The 26898-nt window shown below is 49.1% G+C and overlaps 1 protein-coding gene across 3 annotated transcripts in view; it reads right to left on the reverse strand.

The window, feature by feature from the left end:
- Nucleotides 1-94: 94 nt before the first annotated feature.
- Nucleotides 95-26898, reverse strand: part of IP6K3 (inositol hexakisphosphate kinase 3) — a 50407-nt gene continuing 23603 nt past the window's right edge. For all 3 annotated transcript variants that reach the window (XM_025182736.3, XM_025182737.3, XM_025182735.3), the window contains 4 exons: nucleotides 10696-10903; nucleotides 8396-8574; nucleotides 6905-7080; nucleotides 95-2962 (listed from right to left, as the gene is read on the reverse strand). In XM_025182736.3, coding sequence (XP_025038521.3) covers nucleotides 2486-2962; nucleotides 6905-7080; nucleotides 8396-8574; nucleotides 10696-10903 — 1040 coding nt within the window. In that variant the 3' untranslated portion in view covers nucleotides 95-2485. The remainder of the gene's footprint in view (nucleotides 2963-6904; nucleotides 7081-8395; nucleotides 8575-10695; nucleotides 10904-26898) is intronic.

Consider the following 26898-nt stretch of genomic DNA (forward strand, 5'->3'; position numbering starts at 1 on the left):
CGACGGGGGGCGAGAAGGGACCAACGGCAGAACCGACGTTCCGTTCATCCGCGTCGGCGCGTGCGCAGCATAGCCCAGGGAAGCCTTGCGCTTCGGGCAACAGAAGGCGGCTGCGCATGCGCCGAAGGAGTTCGAGCCTGACACTGACATGGGCTCTGAGATTCCCCTATGGTTGGGAGCAGCTTGATTCCACAGGGGCAGAGCCTGCTGCATGCTCCCCCCTGCCTGCACAGAGCCAGGGAGGGGACTGAGTAATGTCTCAGGGCCTGCTGCACGCTCCTAGTTGGTCTGCCTTGGAGCATCATTACCCGCAGGGAGAACAGAGGCAGCCAGGCTACTTCGCCCAGTAGCCCTTTGACCAGCCTGGAGAGAGCCCTGCTGGCCAAAACCAGTCCCGGGATTGCTAAAGAGCAGACTCTGCGGAAGCCCAGCATCATCCACGGTCCATGGAGCTAGACCCCAACCTGTCATTTGAGAGAGAGAAGCCAGGCGCGGCCAGATCTTTCATTGGACCTGCTTCTGGTGGAGGAAGGCAAATGCTTCCGAGCAACACAGGGATCTTTCTTTTGCACAGTTTGGAAGCTTGTAGCTTCCCACCCGCCAACAGAAGATGATCCGATAAAAGATATTTACCCCTCGCCCGCTGTGTCTTTCTCCGATCCCGGGGCGAACGTGGCCACATCAGCACTGTGTTTTGAAAGGCGGCTGATGAACCGTGTGGCTTGGCCCCTGCATGTATTAGAGTGCTGCCTTCGCTGCGTTGTACAACGCTTTGTGCAGCTTTCAGAGTGATCTGGCGCCTGCTGTGCTGCACTCATGGCCCTGACAGGCTACCGACTGTGCAGCAACCGAAAAGCTACTGTCAGGCTCGGTTTATGGCCATTTTAAAGCATAAAAAGGCTTATCCAGTTCCCCCTCTCCACTCCCAGCTGAAAAGGTGATGCTGTAAATCAGACTCATGCTTCATGCCTGCTGCCCTGCGCTATGCTACAGCATTAAGAAGAAAAGGATGTGTTGCCTTGTTTGCCTGCCCCTGTTTTAAAACAATCGGCGCTAAACACAACCACGACTCCAGGCTGTACAGGAAGTGAGAAATGAGACATAACAATAGTAATAATGACCTGGTACATTTTATTTACACTTCAGCTCCCCAAATTGGACTTTGGATCTCTCTTCTTGACTTCCAGATATTCTAACAGGTTTCCAGTAGTGTGCAGGAAGGAATTGGTTATATCAGTTGTTCTGTATTCTTATTTGTCCACAAATATTGTAAACATTTGATTAACATTCCCTGTTGTGTCTCTTTCAGACATACACGCACGCACACACACACGCACACACTCTGAGTTTTACAAAAGAAAACAAATCACGGTTGACCCTAAATTTCAAGTTCCTGACTCAGAGCCCCTTCAAACATCGAGTTATTCCAGACTAACAATATTGGAATAACTATGTGTGGACACTTTTAGTCTGGAATAATTCATTTTGGAAATTGATTAAACTAAACCAGAAAAAGCCCTCTTATTCCAGAATACAAGTATCCACATGTGGAGTTCTTGCAGATCAGCTGTTCTGTTTTGAATTCACATCTTGCCTTATTCTGGAATAACTTTCATGTGCAGACAAGTCTTGTGTCACATTCTCTTCTGAACTAAAAGGCCTTGATGAGAACCCTTTCATGACCATTATCTGACAGACTCAGCACTGTCTGATAGATCTGGCTTCTTTCCATCCTCTCCTTCAGAAAACTTCTGAAGTCTGCCCCCTTATTCATCCAGGGGAGGGTATTAATATTAAGCTCTTGTACGATTCTCTGTGCTTTGTAGCATCCTCACTCATGCCTCGAGACTGTAATTCCTTACAACAAGGACCTTTTAAAGATTTGGCCCTTTGCCTCATATACAGCACCATGTATACTGTGGTACTATACTGAGGACTTGCTACATAATCAGTCTTAAAGTGCCAGGCGTTTAGAGCGTGAGGATCTGCAAGTGCCATTTTCTTCTGTTTGTGTTATTGAATGTCCTTGGCCCATCACATCGAGCTTGGGTTGAAAGCAATGCTGCAGTTTAAGACTTGCCAATACCTCATCTATCTCCACTGCACGGTGTTGGCTTATCCTTCTTGGCTTTGCAGGTGATATGGAGGTGAGCCGGCCCTATGTTAAATCTTAAAAATCTTTCAAGTAATGCTTTCCTCTCACTTGCAAAGACAGCAAGGACAGCAGTAAAACAAAGGAAAATAAATCTTTGGCGAGATCACAGATAGGATCAATTCTTTCCAATCCTTTGACTTTTACAGTTTGCTTTGGTAATGGCAAATAGCATCTCCCGCACGTTCCTAGCAAGTTGCCAATGATCTCATTCCAAACAATGCACATGACATTCACAAGCCAGGAGGGATTCCATACGGTTGGCTGAAAGCAGAGACAGTCCCTTCCCGGGATATCTATTGCTGCAAAGTCCATGCTGGGTCATAGCCTGTGTCATTCTCCTTCTCTGGCACTCTCAAGAATTTTCACCAGGTTTTCCAAACCAAAAATATAGCCGTGGTCTGGCCCATCGTAGATGGTGTGATTATACTTTGAACCTTTATAAGTAGTGTGGGCAAAATCGATCATGCGCACGTCGACTTTGGGGTAGCCACTCCCAGGTGGCAGGGTGCGGTTTCTGTTCTGAAAACACCCCTGAGAATGGTTGTTCAAGGTTTCTTTAGTCTCCTGATGTTCCTGTCCATCGTAGATGATGAGAAGCGAGCTGGAGTAGAATCGGTAGGAGCTCTGTTTTTTGATGACCGAAAGCAGAACCTTTAGCTGTGACACAATGGGTTCCAAAAGGTCTGTTCTGAGGTGCTCACCGTTGTGAAGGAACTGGTAGAGGGCTTGTCTGAAGCCATCGGGAGATAGTTTCCTTCCATAATACTTGTCTTTGCAGAGAAAGTGGTCAGTATCTGCTTGGTAAACCTTGAATAAAAAGAACAATAATCCAGATTGTGTGTCTCTCCGATTATTGAAACATCCTGCACATAAGTAGCCCAGCTAGTTTGACAGAAGGAAAAGCATGTAGTTTAAAGTTAATCTAAAATGAAGGGGTACACATTCAAACTGGTACATGAGATACTCCGTTCCTCTTCAGTCTCAGCAACAACAAGGGGGCGGGGGAGGGAAGAGGAAGAGCTGAGAAGAGGAAGCAAGGAGGGCGGCAGGAGCCATCTTAAAAGCCGTTTCTCCCCAGCACCGTCTCCACGGTACGGGGTCAGGGAGAGCAGGGGAGGCAGAGGTGCCTTGGCACTGCGGCTCTACCTTTTAAATGTAGTAAGAGCTGCCCTGCCATATTTAAAAGGCAGAGCCGCAGCAGGGTTAGCTCTCGGGACTAGGCTTGCCAGATGCTTTCACAAAAAATACCAAACATGGTGGGGAAAAAATTGGCTGAGCAAAAACAAAAACACCCCCCAAAAAACCAAACCAAAACAAAAAAAACAGGGGAACAAAGTTGAGCAAACCCCCCCCCCCCAAAAAAAAGAGTCACTGCGCCTTTAAATCCCCATGCTCCCCACTCCTCAGGGCTGGCCTTACCATGAGGCGAACTGAGGCAGCTGCCTCAGGTATCAGACTGTGTGGGGGTGTGTCACTAGGACCCAGAGTGTAGAAAACTGTATCTGTGCAGTGAGGGGACATGGGGGCATCATTTGAGCTCCCTGCCTCAGGTGCCAAAATGCTATGGGTTGGCCCTGCCGCTCCCCCTGCCCCCACCAGATGCAGCAGGGGAAAAATGTTCGAAGCGGCTTCTGTCCAAGAAAAACAGAAAATACCAGACATTTTACGTGTCCGATATTTTCTGGGTTTTTTGTTGTTTTTTTTTACACCGGACAGAGGCCACAAATACCGGACTGTGTGGACCAATACCGGACACCTGGCAACCCGACTCAGGGCTCCGCAAGCAGGAACTACTTATAGTCCCAACTCACGCCATCCCCTAAGAGCTAACTCTGCTGCAGCTCTGCAGTTTAAATGTATTGGAGCTGGCTCGGCTGCCCAGCTCCTACTTAGGGTTGCCAGGTGTCCGGTATTGATCTGGACAGTCTGTTATTTTTGCCTCCTGTCCGGTAAAAATATTCAGAAAATACCGGACACCTGAAATGCCCGGTACTTTCTGATTTTTTCCTGGCCAGGAGGCGACAATCCCAGGCTGTCTGGCTCAATATGGGGGTAGTCTGGCAACCCTAGTTCTTACCGGGGAGCTGCCCGGCCCGGCACAGGGAGGCATGATTTTTAAAGGGGCCACGGTGTTTTAACAACTCTTGGAGTCCTTTTTTTTTTGCTCAACAAGCTTTGGTTTCAGGAAAAAATACCGAACATCTGGCAACCTTACTACATTTAAACAGTAGAGCTGCAGCAGTGGTAGCGAGCTAGGGTTGCCAGGTGTCCGGTTTTCTACCGGACAGTCCAGTATTTGCACCATCTGTCTGGTAGAAACATTCAGAAAATACCGGACATGTGCAATGTCCGGGATTTTCTGAATTTCCGGCTGGGTGCCAGACGGAAGCCTGGTGGGGGCGGGGGAGTGACTGGGAGGTGGGGCTGCGATTGGTGCTGGGAGCCCTGTGGTCGCACGCAAAAGCCGGGTGGGGCGGGGCGGGGGCCGGGACTCCCAGCCACTCCCCCCGCCTGGCTTTTGTATGCGACCAGAGGTTCCCAGTGCCAATCACGGCCCTGCTTCCCAGCTGGAAGCCTCTGGTTGCGAGCAGAAGCCGGGTGGAGGTGGAGGAGGGGCTGGGAGTCACTCCCCCCGCCCCGCTTCTGCTCGCAACTAGAGGGAGTGCCTGCCGGGGGCACGGCCCAAAGGACTCCAGCTGCGGCCAGTGGCTGCACCTCGTCCCCCTTCCTCCAGGCCCCCCTCTCCTCCCGTCCAGCCCCACGGCCCCCAACTCTCCCCAGCTCTACTTTCCAGACCCCCCCCCCCCCGGCCAGCCCCGCGGCCCCCGGACACCTCCCCCCCCACTTCTGCTTCCTGTCCCCCCTCCTCCCGTCCCCCCTCCTCCTCTCATCTAGCCCCGCAGCCCCCGGACCCCCCCCCCCGCCCATGATCAAGTGTGTCCGGTTTTTTGGTGGGGTCTACCTGGCAACCCTATAGCGAGCACCTCCCTCATTATCGGCTAATAGAGTAGTGTATGGAAATTCCATCTACTACTCACTTAGCTAATCATCTGCAATTTAACATCCATAGTGAAGACCTGCTAAATCAAACTCAGAGGGCACCTCCATCGGCACCGGTACTCCTGCTCCTCATGAGGAGGAAGGGAAGCCGACGGGAGCATTTGCTCCTGTTGACCCCCCCTAGCTGTGTGGATGGCGTGGAATCTCAATTTAAGATGTGTCGACTCTAGTTACACAATTAATGTAGCTGGCGTTGCATATCTTAATTTGACCTTCCACTGTAATGTAGACCAGGCCTTAGCTTCTTATTACCAATGTGCCTTATTCTCTGAGTTAGACAGACCATCTCTGGGAATAGGGTGGGAGAGCAGAACTCCTTCCTAGACTGTCATTTCCCATTTTGTACGTGTGAAACTAATTGCTGCTTTGGTGCAAATTCCTAGTGTAGATAGACTATCAACCACAATTTGCACTGGTGCAATTTACCCCTGTTTGAAACTGGTATAAGATGAAAATGAGTGTTCCCTCTAAACTTGTGTGGCCACTCAGGAGAAATTCAAATTCCACCCAGGTAATTAGCAGAGCACCTACACCTTGAGTTTCTATTGGTGGTGCACATTTACCCGTGCCTTGGTGCACATAAAATTATTCCATGCATAAATGGAAAAAGTGTACACATAGATGGAAAAGATTAGAGGGAACATTGGTGAAAATTGTGAGCCATAGCAATTTACCTTCCATCTACACTAAGGATTTGCACTAGTGCAGCAAAATCAGTGTCTAAACCCGAGATAAACAATCATTATAGACAAGGCCTTAATAAAGGGACTGTACCCTCCCTTGGCTGGTAATGCAAAGTGCTATAGTTTTATTTTTGCAAAGCACAGAAATAAAGACTGGCAGGAAAATCTAGACAGGAATATCCAAGATCCGGGAGGAGATACAGAATTAGCTTACATCCCATATGTAATTTAATGGGCAATCAGTTCAGCATAACACTGAAGACCGCAGAGGAACCTACTTGACGCTATTTACGGTGCTATATATATGTGTGTTTTAATCATAATAATTATCCTGCTGCAGACACAGCAGAGCAATGCTCTAAATCTTCTCAAAGGCATAAGTGAAACAAATTTATGGTTTCGGTATCTAGCAGGAAGGGGTAACAATTTCAATCATGAAGAGCCATAATATTTAGGTGTCTGGTATTGGCACTGACTAGACAGCTCCTAGAAATGAATGAGCATGGAAGGTTTATGTTCTTTCTTCCAGGTTCCAGTCCTAACACTGAACAATATGGGTGGAGAATCAGGATAACATACGTGTCTAGGGCCAGATTCTTAGGTGGTATAAAATGAGGTAGCTCAGTTGAGGTGAACAACGAGCTACAGCAGTTCATACTAGCTGAGAATTTAGCCCTTAGGCCATGTCTTCACTAAGCAGCAGATCAACACTGCCACGATTGATCTTATGGAGTTTGATTTAGCGGGTCTAGTTAAGACCTGCTGAATCGAACTCAGTGGGTGCCCAGTCGGCAGCCAGTATTCTTGCTCCTTTGAGGTGTAAGAGAAGCTGACAGGAGTGTTTGCTTCCATCAGCCTCCCACTGTGGGGACAAAGATTAACATAACTGTGTATCTTGATTCAACTTTCTCCTTTTGTGTAGAGCTGGCCTTGGAGTTTACTAAGTGGTAACTCCTTGTGCTTGTTTTGATGAACAGAAATACTGAAGGGGTCAGGAGGTTCCTACCTGCATTCCACAGATGCGAACTCCAAGGGATGCAGACGTGCTCTGTTCACACTTCTTGATGTGGCGTGCTTTCTTCTCTTCCGATGCATCATCTCCATGCTGCCTGGTTCCCATCTTTAAGTCCAGAATGCAGGGATATTGATACTTTGACACCACATTTTCAAGCAACAGAAACTCTGGACACATGAGTTTAGGAAGGTTTGTTAGTCTCAAGGCAGGGTTGAAATAGGTATTAAATCAGGGGTGACTCTGTGCATCTGAAGTTCTTGAGGCTTTGCAGTTCCCCTTTTTCAGCACCCATTGTGGCTACTGGTCCCTTGTTACCAGTTTCACCCAACTTACTCTAAGTGCAATATCCCCAGTTAAATTACCAATGGCTCTGTTCTCTGGTGGGGAAGCAACCCAGGGCTGCCAATCCAACATAACACTAAATGCACTCAAGTTTGTTAGTAGCAGGATTAATCCCATCACCTGTGATCAAATGACGTGTCTGACAAAGGAGTACAGCTGTCACGTTTTGATTCCTACAAAAGTCTGGTCACTTCAAGGATGGGCGGGGAAAAGGCACCACTAGAGCTGCTGAGAGGGACAGGACTTGAGCCCATCACTCCTGTGCTCCCCAGGCAAATGCCCAATCCCCCAGGCCACTCCAGAATCCAACCCACCTCCCTAGCATACTGTATACTGCCTTACTAATGCAGGAGCCAGCTCCATCTCTAGGGCAACGGGTGCTGGCTCCCACCAGCTGCCTGTGTGGGCAGAAGTGGGGATGCGACTTGAACCAACCCCCCTTCATTCCCCAGGCAAATGCCCTATCCACTAGGCAACTCCGTGTTGATTCCTTTATGTTCTGAGTCCTACATTACAGTGGTTTTAAATTGCTGTGTAGGGCTCCTTTGGTTTTGGATGGGCACCCTTTGAGGAAGAGTGTCTTTTAAACAAAGTTAAGTACAGGCAGTCCCCGGGTTACGTACAAGATAGGGACTGTAGGTTTGTTCTTAAGTTGAATTTGTATGTAAGTCGGAACTGGTACATATTGTAGGGGAAACTCTAGCCAAACATTTCTCCAGAGCTCAGTTTTATTCTCCCACACCTCACTTCCCTCAGTCCTGCAGACCAGGGAGACGCGGAGCGGCTTTTCTCGCGGCGGAGGACGCGGGTGGCGGGACCGCGGCGCGTCTCGGCGGTCTGCTGGGGGGGGGGGCGCAGCTAGTGCGGGGTTGCCTCACCCCGTTTGTAAGTAGGGATCCGATGTAAGTCGGATCCATGTAACCCGGGGACTGCCTGTACATTATGTTGATGCCCAAAGGGGTTGGGGCCTGGTATAACCTAATGTTTCATTGACTATGATTGTTATCCATTATTAACAGCCAATATAAATACAACAAATTCTCCATCAGAAGGCTGGTTGCTGTGCCCTCTCGGTATCACCGCAATGCAATAAGCAAAGTGCCAAAAGAACGGCTGGGAGAGGGGAGTGGGGAAGGATACGATGTAGTTTGTTCTCGTTAAGTTTGGAGGACATGCGGTTCAGGTGCAGCTGGTGGCAGTGTAATCCCCACGGGTTATAGCTCTTTCCTTCTGGCTGGTTCCCATTTGTATCTTCCATGAATGACGAGACGTCCGCGTGGTACTGAAATTCCGACTTCAAGAGAGCCTTCCCTGGGCAGCTGGATAAAACACACCAAAGCAACAAATCTGGTTTGTAAGCTCCAGAAAAGAAACTGGGTCCCCCTGCCTCCTTTTTTGTACAGTATGAAACCCAAGAAGGGAACTTTTCAGGGGCTCTCAAAGAAATAAGTATTCCTCCTGGCCAACCTGCAGGGCTCTTTTGTTACCAACTCAAAGTCATTTTCAGGAAGCTGGCTGCTGCTTGGTGCCAACGTTTTTTCCTTGACATGTTGGAGTGAGTTTGAATTCTGGGAAAATGCCCAGATTCATGGCACTGAAGATCTCCATTTACCTTTCTAACCTGGGCAGCACAGGCAAACTGCCCACCAATTAGGGATGCTGAGGTTAACTGTTTAACCTCCCTACTACCAATGTGCCTTATTCTCTGAGGATATGTCTACACTTGCATCCTCTTTCAAGAGAGGCATGCAAATGTAGACATTCGAGATTGCAAACGAAGCTGGGATTTAAACATCCTGTGCTTCATTTGCATATTTGCATTATGGCGCTATTTCGAAATAACAGATGCTAAGACGCAGTTATTTTGAAAGAAAAACCTTCTCTAAAAATAACCCTTATTCCTCATACAATGAGGTTTACCAGTTATTTCGGGAGAAGGGTTTTCTCTCAAAATAACCGCATCTTAACAGCATCTGTTATTTCGAAATAGCGCCATAACGCACATATGCAAATGAAGCGTGGGATATTGAAATCCCGGCTTCGTTTGCAATTTCGAATCTCTTCATTTGCATCCCTCTCTCGAAAGATGCTGCAAGTGTAGACAGACCCTGAGTTAGAGGGACCACCTCTGGGGGGAGGAGGGAGAGCAGATTCCTGAAGCCTGGATGTTCAGCTCTTGGCCTCAGCCATCTTAGGGACATGATTCCTCTCTTGTCCAGGTCCGTAGTGAAACTCCCACTGACGTTTAATGGGAGCTGGACCGTACCCCCAACCAAGAGCGGGGTCTGTCCTGAACCACTGAGAGTGAATGATCCTGCGTCTCATGGAAAACGTTTGAGAATTTAAAAGTTCAAGACGGGCTTCGTCTGCAGTCCTAGCAGAGCAACTGTTCAGGGCTCCGCTGAGTGCTGTAGACACAAGCCGGCATTGGGCCTGGCCCAGAACTGCCCCGTGCAAGGACACTCTCCGGAGGCATTCTTAAGAGTGCAAAGGCTGCGCACGTATCCTGCACAGCTTTTTACAGGATGCAGCTCTCCCTATCCTCAGGCAGCTCTTGTTGCTGTTGAGCTTCTCTGGGCAGTGATGGGGATCAGAGGAGTGGGGGGGTGGAGAGGGAGGCACAGCCCTGGCCTCACTTCCTGCCTGCTGCTTTTGGAGCACCCTGCAACCTGGCAGAGGAGATGAAAAGCATCCCCTGCACTCTCCAGCATTCAGGGGTTACAATTCTTCCTGAGGGCAAGTGGAGAGCAAAAAGGCACCAATCCTGGTCACAGTCCCCTAGGTGTCAATCTGGAGTGACTCCGCTCCAGATGAGCACCCGTGTAAACAAAATCAGAATCTGGCCCATTGTTTTGGAGGACTGTGGGCATGTCTACACTACAGGGGAAAGTCGACTTAGAGATATGCAACTCCAGCCACGTTCATTACATAGCTGGAGTCAACATACCGTGAATCACTGTCTGTACAACGGAGGGGTCAACAGGAGCAAACACTCCCAACAGCTTCCCTTTACTCCTTGTGAGGAGCAGGAATACCGGTGTTGGCAGGGATGCCCTCTCAGTGCGAATTAGCATGTCTTCACTAGACCTGCTAAACTGCACCTCGGAAGATCGACTGCACCAGTGTCGATCTTCCGTGGAGTGTAGACGTGGCCTGAGAGGAGAAAAGGCCACTGAAGGCAATGGCTGGAGTCGGATCTAATTTACACTGCAGTAAATCAGGTGAAGCCAATGGAGTGACACTGCTGCAAAACCAGAGGGAGATCCAATGCCAACCCATTATGTGTTTGGAATATCCCGATGCCAAACGCAAGCCCTACGTCCCCTGGGCTTCGTGCCTACAAGGCACAGACTATACATAGAGTCCGTCCATATTCAGCTCGGATTGCAAGGGGAGTTGCTGCCCCTCGACTCATGCAGCCACTTGCACCGGGCACTCACCTCTCCTTGAGGGTCTTTGTGAGCTGAGCGTGACTCCATTTGACCAACAAGTGCTCGCCACTGGTGGAGGACGTCCGCTTGATCTCCTGCCATAGCATCACCGAAGGCTCCTTATCCAGGGAACCACAGTTGTCGGTCGGTGGGCCGGGACTGGCGATCAGGCCTAGATTGCCCAGACTGTCCTTTCTCAGGCACACCGAGATAATCCCTACACATTAACGACAGGCAGGAAGACCACGTCAATGTGGCAACAATTTCCCTCCCAGGCAATCTGCAGAGAGCCATTACAGACCAGTCATGGCTGGCACTATGAGCCAATAGCCAGGTGCCATCCCCCACTGTTCAAGGTGCTTGAACGATGGTACCTTGCAGGGCACTTATCGGCAGCTTGCTTAGTGCTCTAGCAACTGCTGAAATCAGATCCTCCACCTTGTAGGCACAAGCAGTCCCCAAGCCTCTGAAAAAGAGCGGCAGGTATTTTGGATGTTCCCTTCTCCTGCCTATGTACTCCCACCCCACCCCCACCTTCCTGCCTCTCGGGGAAGCTGTCCCGTACATCATGTTCTTGCATTCTCCTCTCCACGCCGTCACGGACACTGATTCTTTCCAAGCTATGCAACAGCTGAACCGGGTCCGACAAAGGAGACTAGAGGGCTTGGCTCACCGACAAGGAACCAATCGGATCTCACTCTTGCGCTGTTTTCCAGCAGCAGGTAACACACTGAGGGTGGGAAGGAAGAGGGAATCCCCGCAACCAATGTTAAGTGTGCACACGAGACGTCTGTAATCAGTAAGAGCCTTAGAAGAGCTTCAGGCAACTTGCTGTGTTGGCGAGGAGTTTCAGCAAAGGCAGGGGTAAGGGAGGGACTATGTGCAGTGATTCCATGGCCACATGGGACTTCCTGGACAGAGCTAAGGAATTTTGGCACCAAAATAATAGGTCTTCCGCACTAAGCCAGATGCAATGCTGGTCCCAGTGTAATGCCAACAGGTGGAACCGCACCTGGGACCCTTGGAAATTAGTGCAGAAGCCTCTGCAGCTTGAGCTAAAAGCCAATTGACTGTCTGCTAAGGCTGTAGAGCACACCCATTCTTTCCCTAAGTGGTCTCAGTGCCTCTACATGGGACTGTGAACCACACCTGGTAGGCGTGTGGGTTACACCAACATTAGGTTTTGTGGTCTTCCAGACAGTCGCATCTGATCAGGTCTAACATCCTGTGCAGAAGAGGCAGACAGAGCTCTGGGTTGGGAGGCTGCAGGTCCAATCCCAGCTCTGCCCTGACTCAATGTCAACAGTAACCTTTCATTTTGGATACCTCATGGTGGGGGAAGCCCAATCTGAGACCCCTAGGGATTGATTTTCAGCCACGGTGAGTCCCTCGCCTGCTGCTGACGCCTCCCTGTGCCTCAGCTTCCCCATATAGCAAGGAAGATCCCTCTTCTAAGGCACAGTGAGCTCTGCCAATGGAAAGTCCTGCACAAACACCCTGCAGGATGGCTGCATATCTACCCACAAACACATTGGCTACGTCTACACTGGCATTATTTTCCGAAAATGCTTTTAACGGAAAAGTTTTCTATTAAAAGCATTTTCGGAAAAGCGCGTCTAGATTGGCAGGACGCTTTTCCGCAAAAGCACTTTTTGTGGAAAAGCGTCCATGGCCAATCTAGACGCGGTTTTCTGCAAAAAAGCCCCGATCACCATTTTCGCCATCGGGGCTTTTTTGCGGAAAACACTACTGTGCTGTCTACACTGGCCCTTTTGCGCAAAAGTCTTTAGGAAGAAGACTTTTGCCTAAACGGGAGCAGCATAGTATTTCCGCAAGAACACGTCCCCATTCCTCCGAGCCAAATTCATCTTGGATGTAGCTCCTCTGAAGTCTATCTTCAGATTTTTTATAAGTGGCCAATGACATTGTTGATGACTGCAGGGAAAAAACCTCCTACCATTGGAAAATACAGAGGAGTACTGGCTACTTAGAGAGCCAGTCTTGAATAGTTGATCAGATGATTTTAGAAACGAGAGCAAGTGTAGCAGTGTCTTAGCCACGTGACCTATTTTAAACGAGAAGTCCCGTGGCACCTTGTCGACGAACAGATTTATTGGAGCATAAGCTTTCGTGGGCAAAGACCCACTTTGTCAGATGCATCTGACGAATAGGGTTGCCAGATGGTTTCAGCACACTTGACATGATATCACAATCTACATTACATCTTATTTAGAAAATACCGGACATTTCTATTTTCTCAATTTGTTTCCTGAACCGAAAGCTCAAATACTGGACTGTCGGGTTCAAAATCGGACACCTGGCAACCTTACTGACGAAGTGGGTCTTTGCCCATGAAAACTTATGCTCCAATAAATCTGTTAATCTATAAAGTGCCACAGGACTTCTTGTTGCTTATGCAGATTCAGATTAACACAGCTACCCCTCTGATACTTACGACCTATTTTATCATACTTTGCACTGTAACAGATGAACTGCTGGAGGAAAACGATAGTCTGGTGACTCAGAGCATTCACATTCCAAAAGAGGGGTATTTTTGTAGGCAGCAGCACAACATCTATTAGTGGCCTGGAGTTAGCCAACAATGCCTCAGCTAGAGGACACTGTTCAAGTTGCAAACCAAGGAAAATAAGTGAGCCAGATTTCCAAGAGCACATGTGCCTGTCTGCACATATGATCTACAATAAATACCAGCCTGTCCTTCCTATGCACTGTGTTGTTTTTCCCCTAGGCTTTGGTCTACACTAGGGCTTTATAAACCTGGTCTGGCACCTTCAAACCTTATCTGGTTTGTGGTCTTTGGGGGTCTGCTGTGGTCACTGGGCCCACTTCATTGAGTACACACACAAGCAACCTTCTGGTTATCATCATCAACAGAGCTAGAGACCTGTGAGGACACCGCGGCAGTAAATCCACCTAACTACACCCGTTATTTTGACATAACGGGCCGCTTATTTCGAAATTTGTACCCCTGCTTTCCTCGAGGAATAACGCTAATTCAGAAATAGTTATTTTGAAATAGCGATCGTGTGAACGTTCCAGTGCTGCTAATTCAAAATAATTACTCCCCAGAGTAATTTGAACTAATCGCTCCCCAGTGCTTCCTGGGTCTCTAAGTTGAGGCAAAGTGTCCACAGTAACAGAGCTCTGCTTGGACTAATTTTGAGGCTTCTTCGTAGTATGGACACGCCAGTTTGACTTTGTAAAATCGGAAGTCGAATTTAGTTATTTCAAAATAGTTTCCTAGTGGAGACATGGCCTAGCAGGAGTTAAAGACCACAAGGAATGGAAGACTGTCTCTGCAACCACTCTGTACTTCCACTGGGAGGCACAGGAGAGAAACTATATTGGATAAATACCTCTTCCTTGCTTGATTTATGAGGCCAGACAGTGACATCTATTGGTGAAAGCTTGGAATGCTAACCATTAGGTATCATCCTTAAATATTCACCTCCCACCCACCTCCAGTATTTTAACTATGCAGCTTCCATTGACTTTAATAGGCTTCACATGGTTGCAATACCACACAATGTTTTATATATTTACCCTTCTCCTAGCAAAGTTTAGCAACAATGTCTCTTGCCTTAGCTCTTCAAATGACAGATGACTCACGGGTCAGGCTGGTATACGAAGTAGTGATGACCTTTCAGGGAAAGGTTGATTGGAGTGGTCCCTTTGCTAGGATGGGCTGCACTGATCTGATAGTGAGGACTTCTCTGTCGATCACTCCCATGTTGTGAACTTCCTCACAGCAGTGCCAGCCCAGAGTCCAGCAATGCAGGCATTTTCAGAGCACGGACCAGTCAGTATTTGACAGGAGACCAGCCATGACAATTCCACCTCCCACAGTGGTAATCACAATCCAACTCTAGATCTGGTTTTCCTATCCAGGAATTACTATATGCAAACTTCCCCACTGCATTAGTCTTTGGAAGGAGATGTATGTTTGCAGCTTAGAAACTGAAATTCTCTTTTCTGAAGGAAACAGGATGAAAACAGTTATGGAGGCCCCCTTATTTATTTATCTGGAGTATTGTGTCCAGTTCTGGGGCCCCCACTACAAAAAGGATGTGGATACATTGGAGAGGGTCCAGCAAAGGGCAACCAAAATGATTAGGGGGCTGGAGCATATGACCTATGAGGAGAGACTGAGGGATTTGGGTCTGTTTACTCTGCAGAAGAGAAGACTGAGGGGGCATTTGATAGCAGCCTTCAACTTCCTGATGGGAGGTTCCAAAGAGGATGGAGAGAGGCTGTTCTCAGTACAGATGGCAGAACAAGGAACAATGGTCTCAAGTTGTGGCGGGAGAGGTCAAGGTTGGATATTAGGAAAAACTATTTCACTAGGAGAGTGGGGAAGCACTGGAATGGGTTACCTAGGGAAGTAGTGGAGTCTTCATCCCTAGAGACAAAGCCCTGGCTGGGTTGATTTAATTGGGATTGGTCCTACCTTGGGCCAGGGGCTGGACTTGATGACCTTCTAAGGTCTCTTCCAGCTCTATGGTTCTATGATTCTATTTCTATTTGGAGAGAGATTACGGTTGGAAAATGACTAAGAATGGCAGCTTATTACTCTAGTGAATTGCCTCCTCCCACACCTGTCTTCAGAGCCATATCCACTGACTAAAATAAGCATTCAAGGCCCGAATTATGGAGCTGCTGGGCACCCACTTAAGATGCGTTGTGGGTGCTCAGTATTTCAGAAAATCTGCACCCCTCTACGCTAGCACTGTAGTACAAGTGCGGTTTAAAGAGAGGGATCTAGCTTCTATTCGAACTTGTGCATCCCCCAGAATTATCAACAAAATCCAGTTACAAAATCTGTTTTGGATGGAAATACGCAAGAACCAGTAAAACTTCTAGCATGACTCTCAGATTCCCAGTTTGAGTTTGCAGAGCCAGCAGATAATAAAACAATCTTAGCTTAGCTGAGTATATGCACTCATGGTGAGAAACATAAGACTCCCCAAGGTCAACTCTTGAGGCCGCTTTCAGAGTGTACTTCTCATCAAATATGCTGTCACTAGATCTCAAATGCTGTGTACAACATTCAAGGCTGCCCCGATTACACATTGTCAGACAGTGTGGATCAGCATAGTAATCCCACTGAACCATGATGATCTTGCCTCATCCCTAGGGTTACCTGGGGAGGGGGTGGAATCTCCATCCTTGGAGGTTTTTAAGTCCTAGCTGGGTTGATTTAGTTGGGGTTGGTCCTGCTTTGGGCAGGGGGCTGGACTTGATGACCTCCTGAGGTCTCTTCCAGCCCTAGGATTCTATGATCCATATTATACAGCATGACACCGATTGGTCTTTAGTATTTTATATGTATGAAGATTAATGGGGATTTTTGAAAGGTCCAAGGGGCAGTGAGGTATTACAATTTCAGTGGAATATGGACACATTTGAAAATTGCAGCTTTAATAAATATATTTTATTTCATGCTATATCGCACTATTGGACTGGACTAATTTTGCCTATATCGCTTAAATGACTTAACCCTCACAAAACAAATATGAAATACAAGGTTTAAGGGTGTTGGCTGCTCCTGTACGTCTCTTTTATTACAACTGTGGGTGCACTGTCTGAAAGCAAAGCTTTATTGCATTTAAGCACTTTCCTTTTCCCATCTTTTCAGTCCCATCAAAAATTCGGCCCTGCCCTAGGATATAAAGCAAGCTAGCCAGACAGAGATTATTTACAGAAGCTATCTGCATGCTGGAAGCTTGCTACCTCTTCTCTCGTGTATTTATTTTCAAATGTAAAAGTCTGATGATTTCCTGCCACGTGCAGTATGAATCTGAACAGAAGTGGGCCTGAAAAATAAATCCATAATTCCACAGCCAGCTCCGAATTAGACAGACAGCATTTGAGAGACAGGGGAGGGAGAAAGCTTGTCTCAAGGTCATCTAATCAGCCCAAAATGGGTAAGTAAGCTGCCAAGTCTGTGCAGATGCTCAACACTAATGCGCTGTTGGATTTAAGTGACGACAGTCAAACAATACAGCGCACAATGTCATTATTACATAATGGTCCTTAGGCCCCGAGAGGGGATAACAACTGATTCAGGGGACATCTTTATGCTTAAATCAGTGAGAGAACTCAAGAACATTACCCCTGACATTTACCCTTCCTTTCCTAAAACGGTTCGCCTCTTTCTAATTTGCACGGTCTTGTCTCTCCTAATGCGAGCTCATTCAGTGGGAAGAGACAAAGGCTAGATGTGCAAGCACAATAGATCTTAGACAGATCACAGCTTCATTGCTGATTTTCTGGCAAAAACTTATTGAGGCTTTAAAGGCAAAAAGAAAAAAACAGCAACACAACACAACACGGCTGTCTCCCAAGTGGCAGGCGTTTGATGCCTTAACTACTCCAGACTACACTGCACAGTTCCTAGCCAAACCGTGGGTCAGAAAAATGCTCAGCATGCAGGTGCTTTTCCCTGGAGCAGCAGCATCTGTTCTCCCTGACTTTCAGTGAACCGGGGCGATGGAAGTGGGAGAGGGTGACCTGCAGCTGCAATTTGGCTGGCGTGGGGAGCGACGGCGGGAGTTAACTGTCCCCTTTAAAAAAGGATCAGGATGCGACAAAGGATGACTCCGTGGGTGATAGAAATGTAGCAGTGTTAGTCTGGTGTAGCTGAAACAAAATACAGGACTATGTAGCACTTTAAAGACTAACAAGATGGTTTATTAGATGATGAGCTTTCGTGGGCCAGACCCACTTCCTCAGATCAAGGATCTGGCCCACGAAAGCTCATCATCTAATAAACCATCTTGTTAGTCTTTAAAGTGCTACATAGTCCTGTATTTTGTTCCGTGGGTGAGGCACTGAACTGGTGGTCAGAAAATCTCCATTCAATTCCCATTTTGCAAACCTGGACAAGTCCCAAAGGCCCACTGAAGGCAATGGGAGTCTTTCAACAGCCCAGCTCCTTAATCCCTCAGTGCAGCCGCTCCAGATCTATCAAATGCCGACAATATGACCTTCTCATTCTGACTTGTAGGTTTACACCCACTCTAAGGGTCAGATTTTTGGAACTAGTTCAGCATCCTATTCCCATTGAAATTAATGGACTCTAGGCATCTAAATACCTTTAAAGATCTGGGCCAAACCTCTTTGGGGCAGACTTTGTCATTGTTCTATATCAACACAGCACCTAGCACAGAGGGGCCCCAAGCTCAGCTAACTACTGACATGCAAGTCACCCAGAGCATTTGGATGGGTGCCTTTAAAAGTAGTTTTGGATGATCTGAAATAAATCGATTTACCATCGGAAAGATGCAGATGAACAAAAGGTCACTTACTCACTAGTTTGTTTAAAAAAAATGCCTGTAGGACTGTTTTAAAGAAGCATTTTCAAATCATGTCATGTTCTGGGATTTAAAAAAAAATTATTCCTGATTACACTTGAATCTCTTTAATCTAGCGAACTTTCTGCAGTTATCTGAAGAAATAGGTTGTGCCCACGAAAGCTAGTGATCCCATCTACATGTTTCGTTAGCTTCTAAGGTGCTACAAGACGATTTGTTGGTTTTTTGGGAGGACACAAGGTTTGCCAGATTAAAATGTTGCTGGGCCAGGCAAAGAATGAGGGGGATGGAGACAGGGTGCTTACTTAGTGCTCTGGGTCCCCCACCACGCCCACGCACCACCCCCTGCTGGTATGGGAGTGTCGGGGAAAAGCCTCAGGCAGTGCACATCGCTGTGCTGCGGTTCCCCAAACTGGGAGGTGGGGAACCAGCAACACCCAGAGCCACATCCACTCAACCTGCCAGGTTCCGTACTACGGGTGCTCCCAAATTAGGGAGACCTGGAGTACAGAGGTTATTGTGTATTAACAATGCCTCCCATAACTTTGTCTCATATTTTTAAACACTCATTCCAGTCATTTTATTCTTAGTGCTAGAACACTGGCCTGGGACTCAGGAGACCTGGGTTCTACTCCAGGCGCTGTCGCTGAGCATGAGCAAGTTACAGTGCCGCTCTGTGCCTCAGTTTCCCCACATGTAAAATAGGGATAAATAAACTGAACTCCTTTGCAACGCGGTTTGAGACCTCTAAGTGAGAAGTGTTATAAGAGCTGGGTGTTATGATTTCACAGCAATTGGACAGGGAAATTAGGCTGGGTCAGTTTCCGGTCAAATTAGACCCCAGTCCTGCAACTGTGCAAAAGGGTAGGTCCCTTCTTCCACCGAGGGCACCTGAGACTTACCTGGGGCTCTGCATAGATGCAGAGGTTGGTCCATGCAGGTACAGTTGCAGGATCAAACCCTAAGTTACCACACATGCCTGCAATTCGGCAAGGTCTGGGTTGTAAACACGGCAGGGAAATATGTTCTCTCCAACCCCAGCGTTCCAAAGTCATGGGTCCAGCCCTCCCCCGCCAAATCAGAAGACTGGTTTAGAGACCACACATTTAAAATGCAAAAACTATCAGTTTGGGGGTCTGGTTATTTGCCTTCCAGATTTTGAGCCTTTAGCGTGTACGTAGGACCAGGGGCGGCAGGATTGCAGAAATTTTGGTTGTGTCTAGACTGCCCTTAGCCCATATCTCTGCCCCCAAATTCTGCCCCTCCTCCCCACCCAAGGCTCTGGGAGGGAGTTTGAGTGGGGGAAGGGTGGCAGGTGGGGCCAGGGGAGAGACCCCGCCACAAACTTTGCTGGAGCAGGGCCCCCGGGCTAGGAATATTCCTAGTGCCCGGGCACCATGGGCCCATATAACTCATTGCCTATGCTCAGGACACATTTTCAAGCTTTTATCTGCCATTATAACAGACACAAATGTATTCTTTTCAAAAATGAAAGTTTTTGAAATCACAGGTTCACGGGCGTTAGGGCTTTCAGGAAAAACCCGCACTAAATGTAATGAGGGCACAACCGACAGCACAGTGAGAGCTGGCATCTCTGGAAAAAATTGGGGCGGAAAAAGTGATTTAAAAAAAATCATGCACTGCTGGGTTAAAGTGAGGTTTTACAGAACACTAGCTGGAGTTACCCGGCGTTGCTCGGGAAAGTTGATATAACTGAGGTGAGGAGCCTGAGGGGAGGGAGGGGGAAAGGAGCCAGGTGCGCCAGCCGCCGGTGCCCAAGCCCACTCTCCACTGGCCTTAGTGACTGTCTGTCCCTACCACTGCCCCAGGAAAGCTGCTTCTCCTCGCACTGCCAAGCTCTGCGCAGCCCTGGGGAGAAGCATCAGTCTCTCGTCTCTTCCCTCCCACAGTCCCTTAAAACCTTCTCCTGGAGGAAAGGTTAACCCATGCAAAGTTTGGTTGCGGTAGCTCTTATAGTGTCCAAGTTATTAAAGCACAAACATACAAACAGTCTCCTTTATATATTATAGATTTGGGATGATGCTGAATTTAGCGTGTCCTTTGCAATGGCCAAGGATTGAGAGTCGACTCAAATCAGGGCAGAAGGCGGGTCAGGACGGAGTGTTGAAATGGCACGGCCAGGGTATTATGGCAGTTGCTGTGCACAGAAAAGAGTTTGTGGCTTATTTGGAAGGCAGAGGGATAACTTCTGACCTCAGAAAGATGTGCCATTGGTACATCCAGTGACTGGTTTGTTAGAAAAGAGCTGGTATGTACTACGTGTCTGTTTATCTAGAGCAGTGTTTCCCAATCTTATTTGAACCCCTAGAGTTGCCTTAAAAAAAAAAAAAAAAAAAAAAATGGGCCCCTGCCGCGTTTTGTTGAGGAAAAAAAAAAAAAAAGCCCTCGCCGTGGCTCTGTCTCTTTAACAGGGGGCCGGGGAGTGCAGGCTCTTTGCGGAACCCTTGCTTTCACTTCACAGATCCCCAGGGTTCCCCAGAGCACCAATTGGGAAACACTGATCTAGAGCGTTGAGCCTGGTCTGGGTGAAGAGGCGGGTAAAGTTTAGTCCAGCCCTGCTTTAATTTCTCGATATGTGAATGTCAAACCTCAGTTGCAGGTCATTGACATCCATCCAACAACAGTTGGAGCTAAGGGCCCAGTCCTCAGCTATTCTGATTTCTACCAGCCGAGGATCTGGCTTAAGGTCTGCACAATCAGGGGTCTATGAAGACTAAAGCATCCCTAACAAGGAGGTGTTAAAGTCTTTGGATTCTGACTCTATAGGTCTGCGCGACTTCGGCCCAATCACTTAGTTTCTCTGTCTCTCCGTTCCAGACGTGTGACAGGGAGATGAGACACTCTCCCCTCCCTTGCAGGCTAAGGGCGAGATCCGTTATCGAGTGGAAGTCGCTCAGCAAGAGTGGCGACAAGGGATTAGCAGGAACGGGGTAAACCCTGTAGAAGTTTTGCAACTCTCACTATTATACTTTGGTTTGACAAAGCTACTTTAAACATGGGGGGTTTTTTCCAAGGATAATCTGATTTATTTTTTAATAATTAGCTTTTTCTAGCTAATGGAAATACTGAGTCTGATTTTCAGAGATGCCGGAAACCCAGTCTCCATTGACTTCAACTGGTATGAGCTGAAACTCTCTACATCAGGACTCTACGGTCTGGCAACTTCCGTGGTCTGGCCCAGATGTTGCAGGACCGTGGAGGGCCAGCAGCAGGGAGCACTGTGGGGCCGCCCAGCGCGCAACAGTGGAGCTGCCCTGTGGGGCTGGGAGACCTGCCGTGTGGCAGCGTGGTGGGACTGGAAGCCGCAGCAGCACTGGCTGTCCAGTGGGGTCAGGAGCCTCAATGCATGGCTGCCAGGTGGCACCAGGAGCCATGGTGGCAGGGGCTGCCCAGCAGACTTGACAGGGCAGCAGGGTGGAGCTGGCTGGGAGGCTAGCAGGCTGGGCCAGGACTGGGGAGGCTGGTGGCTGAGGAGCCAGAAATGACCTCCCTTGAACAGACAAAATCCCTCATCTGGACTGGTCAGGTCCAGATGGTGCCGGACCAGGGAGGTCCAACCTGTACTACAATTACTTGCCATCCCTGAAGATCAGGCACCAGGGAATACTCACTTGTTATACAGCCAGCTGTAGGCAAGCCTCTTTTCTCTCCATCTCAAGTAGAGGGGCGGATTGGACCAGGAGAGGCCACGGCCTGAACGCACGCTGCTCTAGCAATCCCCACATAGACACAGACCTTTTGGGGACTGCAACAAACCAGCACATCTTACAGCAGCCCAGAGCAGCGTCTCTTAGCAAGATCAGTTCATATTTCCGGACTCGTCCTGAAAGGGTTAATAGACTCCAGCATGCAGAAATTTAATTCAGACTATTATTCCAAAGTAGCCTTAAAAAAGTGAACATTTTCCTCGTCTGAGAGCGCCTGGTCAGGCTGCAGCCACATACCTATTCTCTCCTCTCTGTCCCCGGAGCCCCGGGCTAGTTATGCACCGTAACGCATGGCGGAGTCTCATTAACAAAAGGTCAGGTTATTGCTGAGTGAGGCAAGGACAGCTTTCAGGCCAGCCTTCCTTAATGAGGGATAATGAAAAGCTACCTGTACATAGAGAGGTCTGTTCAAAGCATTACATCCACAAAGAAACAACAGGCCATCCTGTCAGCAAGGAAACTGTTGCATTCTGGGCTGGCCCATCCACTTGGCTGACAGCTCCTCCCCAGAGATAGCTGCATCTCACTAGTTCTCTGTGCCTTGGGATCTTTCAAGACAAAAGTCACTATAGAAATGTGACGTATTGTTTTCCTGCCTTTCACTATATCTTCTTGAATAGACCGTCACACAGAGCACCATTTGGCTTGGAGGGCTCCAACTTTTACATATACGTCTCTTATTTCCTGCTAACTAGCGGTTCAGAACTTGCTACTCTTCCTCAGGCAAAATACCCAGGGACTGGGCCCTAGGAAAGGCCTGAATGAACTTCCAGTTTGGTTGGGGGAGGGGAGAAGACAGAGAGAGAGAGTGTGAGTAAGTAAAAGGGGAAATGTTGAGACTTGTGCGCTGTGCATATGGAGAAACGATAAGGCCCATATGAGTATTGGGTGGCAGGGGGTGGATTGGATGGTGTTGGTCTCATTTCTTCACCCTACCAAAACCTCTGCCTTCTGTCGACTGCTGGCAATAAAGCAAGAGGCACGTGACTCGTGCTGCGGGCATAGAACAGGTGACACTCCAGTGGCTCTGCACATGTAGCCCATGCATGTGCTTAGTTCTATTAGCCGCCAGCAGGCAGACATAGGGGAGATCAGGAGGGCCTGATCCAGCGAGACAGATGCTCGCTGATAGAAGTAATCCTTCCTCTGCAGCAGCTCCTGTGGCACAATGCACCCTCCCCATGCCTCTGCTCTCCCCCCAGGCTCAGAGTTCCTGTTGGTCTCCTCCCCTGGGGAACCACTTGCCGTACACAGGCACCAGGCTCGCTGCAAGCTCATTAGTTCTGTTCTTCAGAAGCAGGAGAATAATGGTGCAGGATCCCTGTGCTGACTGAAGTGCCGCTCGCTTCCCAGCATGGAAGATCTTACCCCAGCTGGAGGCCAAGTGACAAGGTGGGCGGAGCACGGGAAGCTCCGTCAAAAGGGGGAAATAGGGAAAGGTGCAGGTGTATTAGGAGAGAAATGACAAGGGACGTGCACCCGCGTAAGGCCGAGATACCACGTCAACCCTCGGGTGGGTCACATACTCCACTCTCGCCCCCTTATAACTTCTTATGGCCATTGCACTGCCCAGCCCTTGTGCTGGGCTCTGAGCAGAGGGGGGACTTTCGCCCTGAGAGAATTCAGGGAACTATAAGAGCAGCTACCTGGGCAGTCTCTGAAACAGAAGAGCCCACCAGCCAGCCCAAAGAAAAGCCTCCAGGGGAAATTTGGGAGGAGGAAGCTTGCTGGCCGAACGAGGGCTTGCTGCAGTTAGAGGCAGCCATTTGCTCCGCGGGCTGACGGTGCTGCCCAGCGAGGAGGACAGCTGCTCCCGGGGGGGGGGGGGGGGGGGAAAAATCACTGACATGTTGTCCGGCCGGGTGGCACTCGAGTGGAGTGCTAACACGACACCACGCACGCCAGGCTCAGGCTAGTGTTTCGAAAGCAGATAGGCCACGGCAGGTGGGAACAGGCGCCGCACGTGGAAGGGGGATGACTTCAGAGGTCCTAGTCACTATCACGTGCCAACCAGCTTCCCCTTGCTTCACTTTTCCTTTATCTGCCTCTTCGGAAAAAATTAGGAGCCCTCTGCTCCTACTCTGCCTGAGCCTCTGCCTCTTCCTGGATCAAAATGCAGCAGCCTCATCCTCCTCCCAGCCGGACGGCTGCCACCTTGCTGACCATGGTCCAGGATCCTGACTGTCCTGGGGGCTGAAACTGACAGCATGACACCTGCCACAGACACTTGTCAACCCTGGAGCTGCTCTCACTGAGTTGGGTCCATCTCTAGCAAGGATCCGTTTAACTAAAAGGTATGAGGCTGTCGTCAAACTAGAGCAATTTTGTGTGTGGCCACCCTCAGACCAGTTTAGACCTGGTTCACATCAGCTTTGCTTGCACCTCTTGTGAGCCAAGTTTAAAGTAACTACAGTGTGAAGTCAACCCAAGTTACATTGATGTACAGCCACACACTAATTGAATCAGTTTTACCCATCCCCACTATGCGCCTTGTGTCAACAGTGCGCATCCCCCCAGAAGCACTTGCACCGATTTAACTGCTAGTGTAGGGCTTCACGGGGAAGTTTCTGAAAGGCTGCAACAGTCAAGGAAAGTGACGTAGTGTTTACACTGTGCGTTGAGGGATCTACATTGACTTACATGTGTAGACAATCCCTTAGTCCGCTAAAAGCGTCAGGCCCAATTCTCCTCGCCTTTGCACCATGTAAAACCCGAGCAGATTAGTTGAAGCCAATGGCATTCCGTCAGTGTAAAACCAGAGATCCCTTTCAGGCCTATACTCAGCAGATAGGCACCTAATTGGAAGGGGCAGCTGGCTTCATGTTCCTGGGATTATTTATGATTTTTGCTACGTTCAGCCAACTGGGGCAAACTGGTAACGCCCTGAGGATCTGGCCGTTTGGGATCCAATATTGATGATACACTGGTCTTCAAGGGTGTGTCTAAACTACACCCCTCTGCCAACAGAGGGATGTAGATTAGGCACATCGCTATTGCAAATGAAGCAGGGATTTAAATATCCTGCCCTTCATTTGAATAAAAAGAGACAGGGTCAGATGGTTTTCCGCATGCACTGCGCAGATGTGGCATTGCTCCACTGAAATATACAGGAGCTCTGGATTTACACTGTATCGTCAAGAGCAAAATCTGCCCCACAATCTCTTGCCAGACAATACCCAAGTAGGAAAAACAGGCAGCAAGAATTGCCACGCACCCATTCTCTAATATATGACATTTGAAAGAGCCTGCAAACAGTGTTTAGGGTTTTCTTAATAAAACAAAACCTGTGCCTAGGTCAGAGAGATAGGAGTAGGATGCTGTATCAAGCTAAGGGCTCACCAAACCACTCATGCTTAGACATGGCTGGAAATATGTTTCCCCGGACAACTGTGCAAACCAAAACAAGCAAAACACTTTGGGGCTCTCTCCTGAAAGCCCTTAAGCACCCAAGAGAAGAGACAACCTATAGGAGCAAAGTTCCTCACATGATGCTTACGACCTTCATCCCATCCTGAGGGCCCAGACTTTGTTTCCCCTTTCTGTTCCTTTTCGCCTGAGTCACCCTTATGCCCCAGTCTTGTCTCACAGATACAAAAGAACAAAGCAGTGATCCATTCTTATCTTCAGTTTCTTTCCCTGGCTCCCGTGCTCCTTGCATGAACAGTCAGACCCATCCCGACCAGTGCTGGTGCCTTATACAGCCCAGCAGCGGTACCGACCAGAAGCTGTGGGGAAAAGGGGTCGCCAGTTTCCCAGGACCAGACAGATTGGTCAGCATTTACTGCACTGACATCTGGTCTGGGAGAGCTGGCAGCCGGAAGCAGGACCAGGATAGAGGGGCAGATCGGAGGAGCAGCAAGCGGCTGCACGGCCAGCCAAAGAGAAGCGGTGCTCTTAAAGAGAAAGCGCTGCTTCTCGTTAGCCTAGCAGTCTCCAGCCTTTCTAAGCACGAGATCACTGTTTGAATTTAAGTGCAATCCGGCATCTACCTCAAACCCAAACACCCTTGCCCCACCTCCTTCTCCAAGGCTCTGCCCCTCCTCACTCCATCCTCCCTCCCTCTCCCATCCTCCCTCCCTTTCACCAGGCTGGGGCAGAGGGTTGGGGCGCAGGCTCTGGAGTGAGAGAGGGGCTCTGAGCTGAGCTTGGGGCAGGCAGTTGGGGTACCAGAGGGAGTTCTAGGGGCAAGCTCTGGGAGGGCGTTTGGATGCAGGGTTGCTCCTGCTTGGGATGCAGGAGGGGGTTCATGTCTGGGGAGGGTTGCAGGATGTGCGCTCCAGCTGGACACTGCTTGCCTCAGGTGGCTCCTGGGTGATGGTGCAGAGGGCCGAAGGCAGGCTCACCCCTACCCTGGCCCTGCACCACTCCCTAAAGCAGCCAGCAAACTCCCTGCTGTGCCCCCTCTCTGCTGTGAGGAGATAGGATACAGAGTGGGAAAGGGGGGACCCTAGGGGAGGGAGGCTCCTGAGGGGCAGCTCCAAGGCAAAGGGCGGGAGAGGGGCAGCTGAAGTGCCAGCACTTGACAGCCTCTTGGCCAAAGGCTCCAAGATCTACCCGTAGATTCCAAAGGGTGACCCCGCTGCTTTAGCCTCCTGCTGCTCAACTTCCCCCAGCTCAGTCCGCCTGCCCGTGAGGGTTGATACCTCCCCCCATCCTTTCCCCCCCTCCCCCCCCCCCCGGGAAGGCGAGACCAGTGCTGAACCACAGAGATGCCAGGGGATGCTGCCTACGGGCTCCACCCACAATTGGGGGGGGGGGGGGAGGAGTGGAGCCCATAGGCAGCAGGGGGATGCATAGGGCACCAAGAAATTTCAGGCAATTTGGTGCCCCAAATTTTGTGTGCCCTACACAGCTGCATGTTTCGCCTGTCGGTAGGGATGGTCCTGTGAACACTTAACCTTCAAATGACTCACTACCACTGGAATTCCCATTTCTGGTGAGCGACACTTCCCCATCAATATTAACGTCTAGAGAGTCCAGCCAAAACCCTGTTACCTGAAGGACTCCTATTGGCGAGGACTGAGGCTTAATCACTTACTCCTCTTGTTAAAAGTCACTGCTTGGCAGACTCAGAAGAGACCACTAGGACCAGCTAGTCTGACTTCCTGCATCGCACTGGCCACTTCCACCCCTGATTCCGGCTTCTAGCC

Source organism: Pelodiscus sinensis, chromosome 27 (genome assembly GCF_052426305.1).
Source record: "Pelodiscus sinensis isolate ZL-2025 chromosome 27, ASM5242630v1, whole genome shotgun sequence".
NCBI lineage: Eukaryota > Metazoa > Chordata > Testudines > Trionychidae > Pelodiscus > Pelodiscus sinensis.